Source organism: Crocodylus porosus, unplaced genomic scaffold (assembly GCF_001723895.1).
Source record: "Crocodylus porosus isolate Cpor-Errol unplaced genomic scaffold, CroPor_comp1, whole genome shotgun sequence".
NCBI classification, from domain to species: domain Eukaryota; kingdom Metazoa; phylum Chordata; order Crocodylia; family Crocodylidae; genus Crocodylus; species Crocodylus porosus.
Genome location: NW_017728912.1, coordinates 13121225 through 13134450, shown reverse-complemented (window position 1 = coordinate 13134450; position 13226 = coordinate 13121225). Strand labels below are relative to the sequence as shown.

At 38.3% G+C, this 13226-nt stretch overlaps 1 protein-coding gene across 1 annotated transcript in view; it reads left to right on the top strand.

The window, feature by feature from the left end:
• LOC109309358 (bifunctional heparan sulfate N-deacetylase/N-sulfotransferase 3) overlaps window positions 1–13226 on the top strand; it is a 128678-nt gene that overhangs the window by 96884 nt on the left and 18568 nt on the right. The window contains exons 7-10 of the mRNA XM_019534051.1: window positions 2962–3144; window positions 7180–7276; window positions 8415–8538; window positions 10076–10250. Of these exons, the coding sequence (XP_019389596.1) occupies window positions 2962–3144; window positions 7180–7276; window positions 8415–8538; window positions 10076–10250 (579 nt within the window). The remainder of the gene's footprint in view (window positions 1–2961; window positions 3145–7179; window positions 7277–8414; window positions 8539–10075; window positions 10251–13226) is intronic.

Genomic DNA, 13226 nt, shown 5'->3' with positions numbered 1-13226 from the left:
GCCCAGGGACTGCTTTGCCCACCAGCAGCTTACCCCCCCCTCCCTGCTGGAGAGTCAGGGAAGCCAGAGGAGTGTGTGTACGACACAGGGATTTAATTAGCCCTAAATTGAAGCAGTGTTTCTTAAAACCCACTGCTTCAATTTAGGGCCCCCATTTCATCTACACACACCCCAACATTTTAATTAGTATATTTTTAAATAGCACAGCAGTTATTAGTAAGGGTAGGAACATGAAGCATTTTTCCTTTGTTAAGCGTTTCTCAGGAGTTTAGAATATTGTGGCCACGGGGGGGAAAATGCCTCAATTAAAACTCAACAAGAAAGACAAAAAAACCCAGTGGCTTGTTATTAGATCAGATGTATGCCTGTGAATGGAAATACAGAAGGAACTTCCCTGTCCTGCACAGGTCTGTGGGAAGGAAGAAGGCAGAGTCTCAGCTCTGTCCTAAAATATGCTATTCTATGCAGCTGGACCAGCATGAAAGGGAAAATAAGCAACCAAAATGGTTGGTGCATATCTTTTCCCTTGCTGGAACAAGGAGGAAATGGGGACCAGATGGTATCTCTCAAACTGGCTATAAAGCCTCTGTAGCTCAGCCCTTGGGGTTTCCCCTAACATTGGGGGAAGTCCCTGACAGGTGTGGAGTTGGCATAGCTGGCTGGACTTCTCTCCTAGGAGCTTGTGGTACATGATGCATGCCAGGTTGGTTCAAGGGGAAATGGGATTGTGGCCAATACAGTTAGATTACAGTTACTGAGCTGCCAGAACAGGCTATAGGGACTGTTTGCAGCTGAAAGCAGGCTCAGGCTATCCACAGGCTGCTATAACCTGTGCCTTAGCAAGTGCCAGCAGTCTCCCAGGTCTGTGCAAGAAGCAGATCGGTGAATTAGAAATTTTTCTTTATTTATAGTGTAGCACAGGATGGAGTCATTATTTTATAACTTCATACACTCAGTAGGATTGGCAATGACTTTAAGAGGAATTTGTATGCACAACATCTACAGAAGTAGGAAAAATGCTGTTCAAATTTTTCTGGAGAAGATATCTGATTCAACTGTACTGGATTTAGTATAAAAATAAAGGAGACTTTTTCCATCATAAGAATATATATTCATCCTTTATTTGGTAATAATGTACATGACTTTCTTTAGCGAGTTAGTAATCCAAGACTTAAATACGTATTTGATCAACTCTTTTTAGCTGCAGGTAATTATTCACAATGTATCTCTAGTAGGAATCATAGCAAAATGAGAATTGAAGTCTGTGATGTTTTTTTCCTCTTATTGACAATACTTCATATATTGAAAATGATTTATTATGATACATTCCATCTATTTTTTAACCTCACCTCTATAGCATTCTTAAAATTATAGTGATATTCCCCGCAGTAAAAAGAATAATACATATTTCCCCTGAACTGGTAACCTTTTGAAGTTCTCTTCCTTTTTTCTTCCAGTGCAGTGCTGAAGTTGTTGGCAGGTAAGGAATTGCTAGGAGGTGAACTCATATTATAAATGTCAGAGGTCAGAACAGGTGTAGAAAAGAAAGAAGCTGCCAAGAAAGAAAGCTAACCTTTTTTGTGGAAACATTCCAATTATATCTTTATTGAGAACAACAGTCCTATTGTTGGTTTGCTCATGTTTTCAGAACCAAAAATAAAGAAAACTTGAAAAGGTTACGTATTTGGCAGAACTGTGAATTATGTCTTGCCTAACAGGAGTATTCCCATTTATAAAAAAAAAAATTAGGTCCTGCCTTAAAAGGGAAGTTGTCGTGATAAATTCTCCTTTTGTGAACCTCCTTATCTTTCTGAAGTCATATAAAATGAAGTCCAAAGTTGCATTGCAAGCCAAGAAGTAGCACAAAATGGTACTCATTAAACAAATTTTACTGTGAAGCAGAATGTTCACTTGTTACAAAATATCAGCCTGAGAGTTTGTATAACAGGAACAGCGTACTAATTTTTGTATGGCAGGCAGTCTGGAGAATTCAGTGCTTTGCTGCCTGTCCATATAGTCATAATGTGCTCATTCAACATAGTGTTTGAGCACCCAATTCTGCATCTCCTATGAGGTTTTGCACAGAATCGTGTGGGCTTTCTGACTGAGAAGACTCGCCTGAATAAGAACTGTGTATTTTGGGCTTTAAGAAAACAAACTATGCGCTAGTTTATGAGCTGTTATTAAAGTGAGCAAAACTTTTCATTGAAAATATGACATGTATAATCCATTGAAAATGTTGTCTTGCTGCAAATATCTTTTCCTCATTTCTACATTTAATTCGACCTTGTGTTCAGTGTATGAGGTAATATGTCTACTGTAGACATTGTCAAAAGATTTGTTGCATCAAATAATGAGAATTCAGGGTATTTAATTACTCTATCTGCCATAAGAAGAGCCTACAATCTATAAATCTTGTATAAGATACTATTGGTTGGTATACACAGTATTTTTCAGATTAGTTCTCTGCCATACAACATTAAATAACAAACATAAATATCACTATTTTTAACACACAAAGCTCAGACATCCTCTTGATTTCAAACCAATTCTCTCTTACTTTAATATAGGGTACATCTCTTTAATGTTTATTTCCAGCTCCTACTACGTATGTATTTCATATGTAATGCCCTTTTCCCACTCCTCTGTCTGTCTGTACACTTCTAATAAAGGTACTGTGAATATTACACAATTCAATAAAATATGGGCAACATTCTTCCAGACCAGTTCCCAGGGAATAGTACTTTAACTTACAAATAGTCATGTTGATTTTACTGAGTTCATTTGAAGAGGGATGTTTTATGCAATGAAAAAATGGCAGAATTTGTCCCTAAGTGAACAAAACCCCTTCTTGGTCTAAATGAAAGTAGCATACAAAAGCAAATATATTATATGTCTGGAGTGCCACCTAGTGACACGATGACAGTGTGTTATTTCTTTCCATTTTTTTTATTATTAAAGATCAGTATCTTCATGACACACTTGTCCAACTATGGGAATGACCGTTTGGGGTTGTACACCTTTGTGAATCTGGCCAACTTTGTTCAGACGTGGACGAACCTGAAACTGCAAACTCTGCCTCCGATTCAGCTGGCTCACAAATACTTTGAGCTCTTCCCTGAGCAGAAGGACCCTCTCTGGCAGGTAGGGTTGTTAAAGAAGAGATGAACAAAGAATATTTTCTATTAATTGTAAAGAATTTTTTTAACAACCCATTAAATAAAAGTGTGATACTTAATAGCTTGCTCCATAAACTAGCCTGCTGCTGCTGCTACTCCTTCTTTCATATGGCATCAGATATCAACTTCCAAATCCATAAGCCACTGTCTGGTATTATAGCTCAGTGTTGTAATTCCAGCTGCCCCGTCTAGGCATTTGTAAATATTGTAGCTTTCAGTTAAGTGCTGTGATGTTTGTTGGACACTGCATTCACACAGACGTTCATCTTGTGTAGTGTTGTTTCAAAGCATCCATATATCCAGATATACAAGCACAATAGTTTTTCTTGATTTAAACATATTTAAATACACTTTCCAAAACATGTGAACTCATTTTATTATTGACTGCACCTGATTTTTATAAATACTGTAAAATCTTGAAAAAGTGGCCATTGGCACCTTGACATCATTGTGGTTAACATCCTGAAAATAGATGAGATAAATTAGAAAGTAATACAGAAGAAATGGCCAAATGAGTAAAGTACCAGTATTGGGTTTTATTCACTGATGGTTATCGACTCCATTATCGATTTCTTATAAGTGAGCAAGTAGATACTGCAGTCCACTGACCTTGGAACTAATACCTATTCAGTGACTCACCTAATGATTAAACACGGTCACAAGGGGCATTTTTACACATGTAAGCGCTGTAGTGCTGGGCACTTTGAAAAGCGCCCAGCGCTGCAACACTTGCAGTTGTATAAGTGGCAAAATATGTCAGCGCTGAGAAAATGTTGGCAGCAGGCTTTTAAACTAAAACACCTCAGAGGTGCTTTAGTTCAAAGGTGCACCACCGCCATTTTCTTCATGCTGACATGTATTTTGCCACTTATACAATTGCATCTGGCGCAGCACAGTGCACATCAGCTCACGTGAGAAGCAGTGGATCTCCAGCACATCACTGAACAAAAAGGTAAGTGTATAAATGCCCTGAGAATACAGAAAAACAACTGAAGGAACTAGAGAAGAGCGCAGTTTCTTTTTGCACTTTATCAGTGACAATCCCAACATTTCCACATTAAGTTTTTTTTATAATATAGAAAATTTTTATATTTGAAATTATAATTGTTGGGCTCAGTCGGGTATAGCCGGGGTGAAGTAGTACCAGTCACGTTAAGCTCCCCCAACTAATATGGTCCATACGTGCACTGTCAGGATTCTGTCTGATGCTATAGTCCTCCTCCTGCTCCGAATGACCTTGTTAATTGTAATGAAGAGCTCATAGGTTCAGGTTCTTGGTAACAAAGACTCTTCAGGGTTTATTGTCCACAGACAACACCAGGCACTAACATATACCCATTCAGCCATGGCACCAGCATAAAGTAGGGCCCCTAGTTCAACGCGAAGTATTCAGGGTTCCCAGGCCTCCTTTTGTACATCAGTCAAAACAGTATTTTGTTTATAGTGTATACCTTCTAGTTCTACAAATCACTAAATGTATTAAGGTAATATCATTCACATCTGATTCTTCACTAGACATTGTGAGCTTCCCTGTTTTAGTGTCTTGTACTTATCCATTGTTTTCCTTCCATTGACCTTCTGAGGTTTCTAAAAATTAATAATCTTAACTTAGGCCATCTATGGTCCACTTTCCAAACAGCAAGGCCTATGGCTCAAGCTGTTACTGAGGCGTACTTTGGTTCATGCTGCTAAAAAGTCTCTGGATGATTTCTGTATGCACTGATCAATGGCTGCACCAATCCAGGTTCCAGCAAGGCCTACAGTAATTTCTGCTCAAATATTCTGAAGCTTGTCTAAATATTCACTCACCTGATAAGTTCATTCACTTTACTGTGATGGTTCTTCTTTTGGGTTGGCATGCCCCAAATATTCTAATAAACAAGCTCTACTAAAGTAACCTACAAGAAACACGTTTGAAGCTTTCACACACAAACTTTTCCAACTAAATGCCCAACTTGAAATTCACACTGCTATTACTTTCAGACATTAAACATCTATCAGGAAACAGAAAAATACCCAAACAGCAGCTCATATAAGGAACTAGCAGGGCATATATTTCAGATATTTTCACTGAACTGTACCTGAAAGACCTACAGACTTAGAATTACTCGTAATTTTGAACAACTACTGAAAAGTTTTCAGTTTGTATGTAATTCATCTGAGTATGAATAAGTTGTTTACCACTGCTTTAATTCAATTGCACTAAATGGTAGCTATTGACAGCATGTACAATTTTCCTATCCATTTCACCAAATTGCATTAGCAATATATTCATTATTTTGGGTGGTGGAATACATAATGATCCTTTTGTAGTCTAAAAGATTATTGGTTTTCCCCTGCTATAAGGTACATATCACTAAGTGTGTCCGAATTAAGACATTTCTTTTAAATCCTGTATTTGTAAAAAATTCATTTAAATGGGATCAGGCACAGGGAAGGGGTACACTGGCAAGAGTCTTCCATTAAAAAGAGGCTAAGGGCTCAATCTAAAAAAGATTCAGGTACCTAAAATAGGAGTTAGGTGGAACTGAAGCACCCAAATCCAAAATTGTGTTCCAAACAGCCTTTCTCAGCTGTTACCTAATTAAACTCACCAAACCTCTCTGCTCACCAATCCCCACTCTTGAACTCCATGAAGTTATCCAAGCACCTAGAATTTTGCCTCTTTTAGAAGTCCAGAAGTTCCTCATTCTGAACTTCTCAGCTTGGTCCCAATCTGCCATCTAGGTCCATTTCCCTCAGAGGTGGTGCAAGCACCTACTCTATCTAGACTCTTTCAAAAAACATTTGGATACTTTTCTTGCTGGGATCACTTGATCCCAGCTGACTTCCTGCCTATGGCAGAGGCGGGGCTGGACTTGATAATGTCACAAGGTCCCTTCCAGCCCCTAATGTCTATGGAATCTATGAAACCCCACTTTACTGGAAGAAGCAGCATGTTACTTTGACCCGGCTCTGCAACATCTGTATAGATCAGGAGCTTTAGCAGGGCTTTTTGGCACTTTTGTCTAAAGCTGATCCAATCAGGTATTAGATAAAAGCCTGAACCTCCCCCCAACACATACACACACTAAAGAGCCTGATCTATACAGATGTCAGGCAAGCCAGATCCAACTAAAATGCTGCTTCTTCTGAGCATACACTGGGCTTGGTGCAGAAGCACACAGAATTTAAAGTAAAGCACTGTCTTTGTTTTTTAATGTCTGCAAACAGCCTAGTAGGATAACAGTTGCACAAGCAGTACACCAGTTAACCTACACCAATGCATAGCTACTCCTCATTTGGTAGTGGGTAACATCACTCTAGTAGAATGACTTCCACCACTGTAATGCTCTGTCTTGTGTCTCCACTCCACTTTTACTACAAAGTAGAACCTATTTCCTCCATATGAAATGTTTTTTGATACCACACCCTTTGTTCATTACTAGATCTAGCTGTAGGTCTGGATCCTAACTCTAAAAGAGCTTGGCTTGTTTAATCTAGTAAATAAAAACTATAAGTGCTAAATACTGAAAATGATCAATAGCTCATTAGGAAGCATTCCCACATCTAAAATATAATGGGCTAGATTCATCCCTGGCACACTTCCATTGTGTGCAATGAAGTGATGCTAGGAAAAAATCTGGTCCAGTTTCTGTTTTGAAGGATGACAGCCTTGTGTATATAGAAGGTAGGGTTGGAGCGTTGTATTTTCCATCTTTCAATACAATTTCCTCAGAACATTTTCAATAGCTTCCTCAAAACTTCTGTTAACACAAAGATCAATTCATAGACCTAGACTCTTGTTTCTGTTACATTGTATATCTTACGTAAATCCGTTTATACAAGTATAATTGACAACAATTGGCCCCCTAGCATACAGGTGTCCGTCATAAGAGGCAGATAACCAGATGTCTTGTAACCAATGGATTAAATCTTGGAGAAATATACATGTAGGTTAAAAAAAAATGAACAAATATCAGGAATGAAATGCTCAGTCTTTCCTTTTTTCCCCACTTAGAATCCCTGTGATGACAAGCGGCACAGAGATATCTGGTCTAAAGAAAAAACCTGTGATCGATTACCAAAATTCCTAGTTATAGGACCTCAGAAAACTGGTGAGATTTTACAGTATCTGCATGTGATGCAGCTTCAAGTGACTACAATAGCAAATTAATTTTAATCACTCTTACCTTGTTGTATATGCATTAATTATCCAGTAATATTTTTTATTATCCAAATTTAGCTCAGTAATGTGAATGATAAAAACAGGTTTTACACAATTTAAGAATATGGTGTAATGGAGAGTGTTTTGCCTTTTTGTAGAAGTATTGTGATTAACACTGATAAAGAGATCATGTGGTGACAGTGATTGATTAGATTTAAACAGAACTGAGGGAAGAAAGAGAGTAATTTATTTTTAAAAAATCATTATAGGCATTTGCGTACCACATGGGCAGTATTCTTAATGGTGCTGATGACAATCACACCTTTCCCACCCATTCCTGCTCCAGACATGCCAAACCAGAAATGAGGCAACCCTGATAATATTCCCACTAACTCCCTCAAATTCACCAAAGACTGAGATCTCAGGAGCAGGAGTGGAGAATGAGCCTGTGTGGCTTCACCAAGTCATGTCCAGCATACAGAGTAGGAATGGGTGGGCAGGGTGTGCTTCTTGGTCGTTCTCTCCTAAGTGCCACAGAAGCAGTATAAAGATATCCATAGGGTCCCAAAAAAAGAGCATATTGTTTACAGGAACTCATTGTCATTCAGTGGAATTTACATTGCAAGGCAAGAAATCCCTGCAGGACTGGTAGAACAGTAAAGCTGTGGTACTTTTTGTTAATAAAATGTACTACTGCTTCTCTTCTCCATGATAAGAGAAAGCTGCTTTTGTCATGTACTCCCATTCACGTACTACCAGTCACCTATAGTTAAAATGTTTAAAGGGAAACCTAGAGTTTAAATACCTTTTATGACAACCTCAGCTTGGAAACAATTGTTTGTTCTTCAAATCACATTTTAAAAACTTCCTTATATGTGTCATACACAGAGGAGCTCAAGTCTTCTGTAGTAACTATACATGTTTCTTTAAAAGTTTTTGGTTAAAAAATATAGTACCAGATCCGTGGGTGGTATAAATCAGTCTGGTTTTATTGAATTCAGTGGGACAATGCTGGTTAACACCAAGTCAGGTTCTTCCTCGTAACATATATATGCTTAGTTAATCTTTGGACTTTATCCTATTTTCAGGTACCACAGCTTTGTATTTGTTCCTGATTATGCATCCTTCCATCATTAGTAACTCCCCCAGCCCAAAAACCTTTGAGGAGGTACAGTTCTTTAATAGAAATAACTACCACAGGGGGATTGATTGGTAAGATGGGTTATTAGTATAAATATAAAGTTTATATACTGTGCACAATACAAAAATGACAATACAAAATATTTGTAATGTAAGTGTGTGTACACAGATTGATAATTATGTTTGCTTTTCTTTTAAAATGATAATAAAATGTCTATGAACAATGTAACTTCAGTCATAAAAGACAACATATTCTAAGATGTTTATTTTCCTGCTGATATAGCATATAAAGAGATATGTATTCCCATCGTAAGACACTAATTAATTTTAAGGAAAATTACATGTGTCTCTCAAGATATTAGCATGTTCAGAATGTGCAGCTAATGAATAAAAGGAGAAAAGAATTGTGTTTTTATTGATGCAACTCTTCAAAGACAGAGTCTTATACGTTTGTGTGACAGATACTATTTCCTATCACACATACCTTTGAAATGATGTCAATAAAAGTAACATTATAGGTGTGATATATGTTCCAAATTGAATAATTTATTTCTAAAATACAGAAAAGAAATCTTTAATAAAAATTTCAGGCATTATTTTCTGCCCTCTAAACAGAAATTAGATATTAGCAGTCAGCTACTGACAAAAGTAAAGCCTCTCAAAAATATTTTCAATGCTCAAGCATCCAGGAAAACATTCAGCAATGCAGCAAGTAACGATAAGAAAAGAGAATGCATCGCTGCTATCTTATTCTCATAGCCTATGCAAGAAGTTGCTTGTATTTTCTTTCTTCAGAAAGTGATGCCAAGTGAAATGCTCAAAGGTGAAAAACAGCTTTATGCAGTATTAAGTGGGGAGCCACCAGTAAAAGATTATTGATATTTTGTCTTGTTCCTTTACTTCTCAGTGCAAGGGAAAATGGTTCCCATAGACTGTATTCATCCGTAAAATTAATAGTGCAAAGGCTGTTTATATGGTCTGAGTAGAGATGATTTAGACACAATTTCTTTTCAAGGTGTGTGGTTTTCATAGAGTTATAATTGATGCAGTGGATTCTTATTACAAAGTTCAGTGAATCAACATCCATTACTCTGTGTCAGATAACAATCTGACGTGTAGAAAATAAGAGATGTCTGCTAGCTGATAACATCTACAGACTATCCTCAAACTCCAGTGCAGATTCTTAGCCATTTTTATCCATGTTATTTATAGTTATAGTTATAGTTATAGTTAAATTTACCTCTGTACAAAGCACCAGCATAAAACCTGTGCTCTTGGATGAATTTCAGCCACTCAGGGCAGTCCACTAAAAAGAGGTTGCTTCTGAAAGCCTTTTGTATTGTAAACATCAGGAAACTTTAAAATGAAAACCACCAGATTTTTTGAGCAGCCAGACACAGCTAACACCCAATCAGAAAATACCTCCTGGCACCCTATAATGTTGTCAGAATATGCAACACAGTGTTTTGTTTGATTTTATTTAGCAATGATGATGTCTGTTATTTTAGGTTATTCTCTAATAAAACCTATTTAGCATGCTCATTAACCCTCCTTGCTTTACAGTGTTCAGGACCTTTGAGTATTTCTGAGGACACTGTTCTTTTTCTAGGTATATGGATTTCTTCCCAGTACCATCCAATGTCAGCACTGATTTTCTCTTTGAGAAAAGTGCCAACTACTTTCATTCTGAGGAAGGTCCTAGACGAGCAGCCTCCCTCATCCCCAAAGCCAGAATCATCACCATTCTCATTGATCCATCAGATCGGGCATATTCGTGGTATCAGGTATGGTTTTTGAAGAACATGGTCATCTTGTAATTGAGTAAATACAAGGCAATCTTTTTTACTTGGATCCATTCTATACTGAAAAGCAACAGATTTTGGTGAATTATATATTTATTGGAATACCAATCATGAGTGGATTTATGAAAAAACTCCCTATGAATTGAAACAACACTGTTTTAAAATGTACAAACACCTGCGATTTTCACAACTCTGAGTACAAATACATACATGCAAAAGGAATGTTTATACAGACAGTTGCATGTACTAAATGTGAGAATCACATGTGTTATTTGTCAAGACCTCATACTTCTGCCAACAAGGGTGTGAACTGGGGGGAAAAAGACCCTTTTTGACATTTGTTAAACTGACATAACAGAGGAATATGGGCCTACACTGTAACTAATTTGACGTACTTAGGCTTGGATGCATAACACTTGCATATGTCTTAGACTGATAAGAGAATTAAAACATGCAAAGATTCAGAAAAATGTTATCTCCTACTGGAAAATTTCAGCTAAGTAACAATTGAATTAACTTGCATTCAGCTTTTAAATCCAATGTCAGATTCAGTATTTTTTTGGGAGAGTACAGACAATAAAAATTAGTATTTTACTATACTGTTTAGTATATATCGGGGCTGTCCAGTGCTTCTGATGCAGCCCATTCATGGGGAGGAGGCACAGACTTAGTGGCGGGTGGATGGGGACCACACCAGCACAGCCCAAGTAATGGGAGTGGATCTGGACAAGGGGGACACCAATGCAGTGTGTAGCCCAGAGGCTACATGCCTACACCATGTGCAGCCCCAGGCCACACTAAAGTTGGATAATCCTGGTCTATATTACTGAAGTGTCATTCTGCTTATAATCCCCTCTGAGTTATTATATAAAAAGCTAGGTTAAAGTTGAACAGGATTTTTTTCATATCAGAAACTTGAATGCAATCCCCAAATATAATTCAGACTAATTAGACAAAAAAGTAATACATTTCTAATATAATTCACAAGCACATAGATGAAAACCTGGAATAGTCCATATGAATTTAGTTTAATATGAAGCACAAACATGGATGGATCTAAGATTTCTTCAAGAGTGGTTCAGATGGTGTAGCACATCAGCACATAGAACACAACATATTTTTCTCCAGTTGAAGATAAAATAGAAGCTTTATTAATATGCTAGAGGGAAAGTGCTATATTATTAAAACAAATATAGTATTGGAACGTGCACTGATACGCTAGATTATATATACACTTTTAAAAAACACAACAAATTAGGCAAAAAATATTCAAAATCATCAAAAGATATTGTGTCAGTCCTGTAGTCATAGTAATTATATAGCTACCTTATTCAGATTCATAAAAAAAAAGCCTGAGTGTTTTGACATTGCCTTCAATACTTCACTGTCTGTTATTTCTACACCTGAGTCATTATGACCACAACTGAGTAAAGGTTTTTAAATAAAGCTAAAAACAGTTTACAGGGCAGTGAAATTGAAGACAGACATTACCAGGAATGGCTAATAGCAAAACTGCAAAAGAAAGGATAGGCTGAATAGCAGAGCATCAAAACCATTACAAAAGGTAGAGGGTTGTTGACACCTGTAAATTGGGGAGAGAGTAGCAGGAATAAGGTAGATGATAATGAGCCCTGGATTCAATTGGCTGTCTCAGCACTGCTTGAATAGAAAGGTCGATACCCCTTCTAGGCAGTTGGTTTCAAAATTTGGGTGGAGCAGGAATCACAGGTTGTAGGGAGAGGAGGAAGGGGTACAACTGCATCACTGCATTTGCCCCCAGCTGTGCCCCTGAGCACAGATGAGCAATTGGTTTAAGGATTTGTGACAGATTATGGTATAAATGGCCAATGTAGTGCATTCAAGTTTTGAAGGTTAGAAGTCTTTCATTTTTTAAGAGCAGGAGCAGCCTATGGAACAAATGTTAAAAGTCTATACCTCTCGAGTAATTATTCCATAACTTCATACAAGCTTCCACCTCATTTTTGATCAAGGAAGCATTCATATGTTATTGGGTTGTAAAAAAAAAAAAGAAAACCCCTAAGGATGGAGATTCCACAACCTCTCCACATAATCTGTTTTACAGCATTTACCCAAATCAAAGACAACTCGGATCCAAGATCTCCAATAAATAGATTCTATATGTGGAAAATTATAAGTGTGTTACAATTGTCCATGTATAGATCTAAATAGTGGAAGGTTGTCTTAAATTTGTCCTTTCTGCTGTGGCAGGGAAAGCAGCAGCATAGGGCAAGTGGCCAGACCTTGCTCCTTGCCTTCCTGCCCCATTGCATTCTCTGCCTGTCCCCCTGCCCTTTGCCCCCCATGCCTGCGCCTGTCTCCCCAACTAGATACCCCCTGTTGAGTATCCTCCCATGACTGTCTCACCACCCTCCCCCATTCCTATTCTGCTGCAGCTCTGCTTTGGCTCCAGGGCAGTCAGCAACAGTGGCAGCCCCAGCCAAACCCCAGCCCAGCCAGCAAGTCAGGGCTGGAGGGACTGAAGCCAGAGGTAAGGTGAGGAGGGGGCAGCTGGTGGCACACAGGCTGTGCAGTATCCCCCATATCCCCCTCAAACCACATATACACGTCTTTCCCAGTCCCCCCTACAGACTGTGCGTCTCCCCCATATTCCTCCAGCTGCAGGCCCACTCCTCCCCTCACCAACCAAACAAGCTACCCTAGCCCAAGGCAGGCAGCAGCTCAGCTCTGACTTCTGCCCCAAACCCAGGGCTGAAATTGAAGCTGAGCCATCCTGAGTCTGTATTCAAATCTAAGACAAGGCTCCCCCGCCTCCACCCATGCTGATTCCGGGCAGAAAATCTTACTTTGGATTTGAGTCAATACAGTACAGGCAGTCCTCAGACTTACGGCTCAATTGGTTCCTGAAAACCACTTCTTAAGTCAAAACATTGTAACTTGGAACCAATTTTCCCATAAAAAACAATGTTATAAATGGGG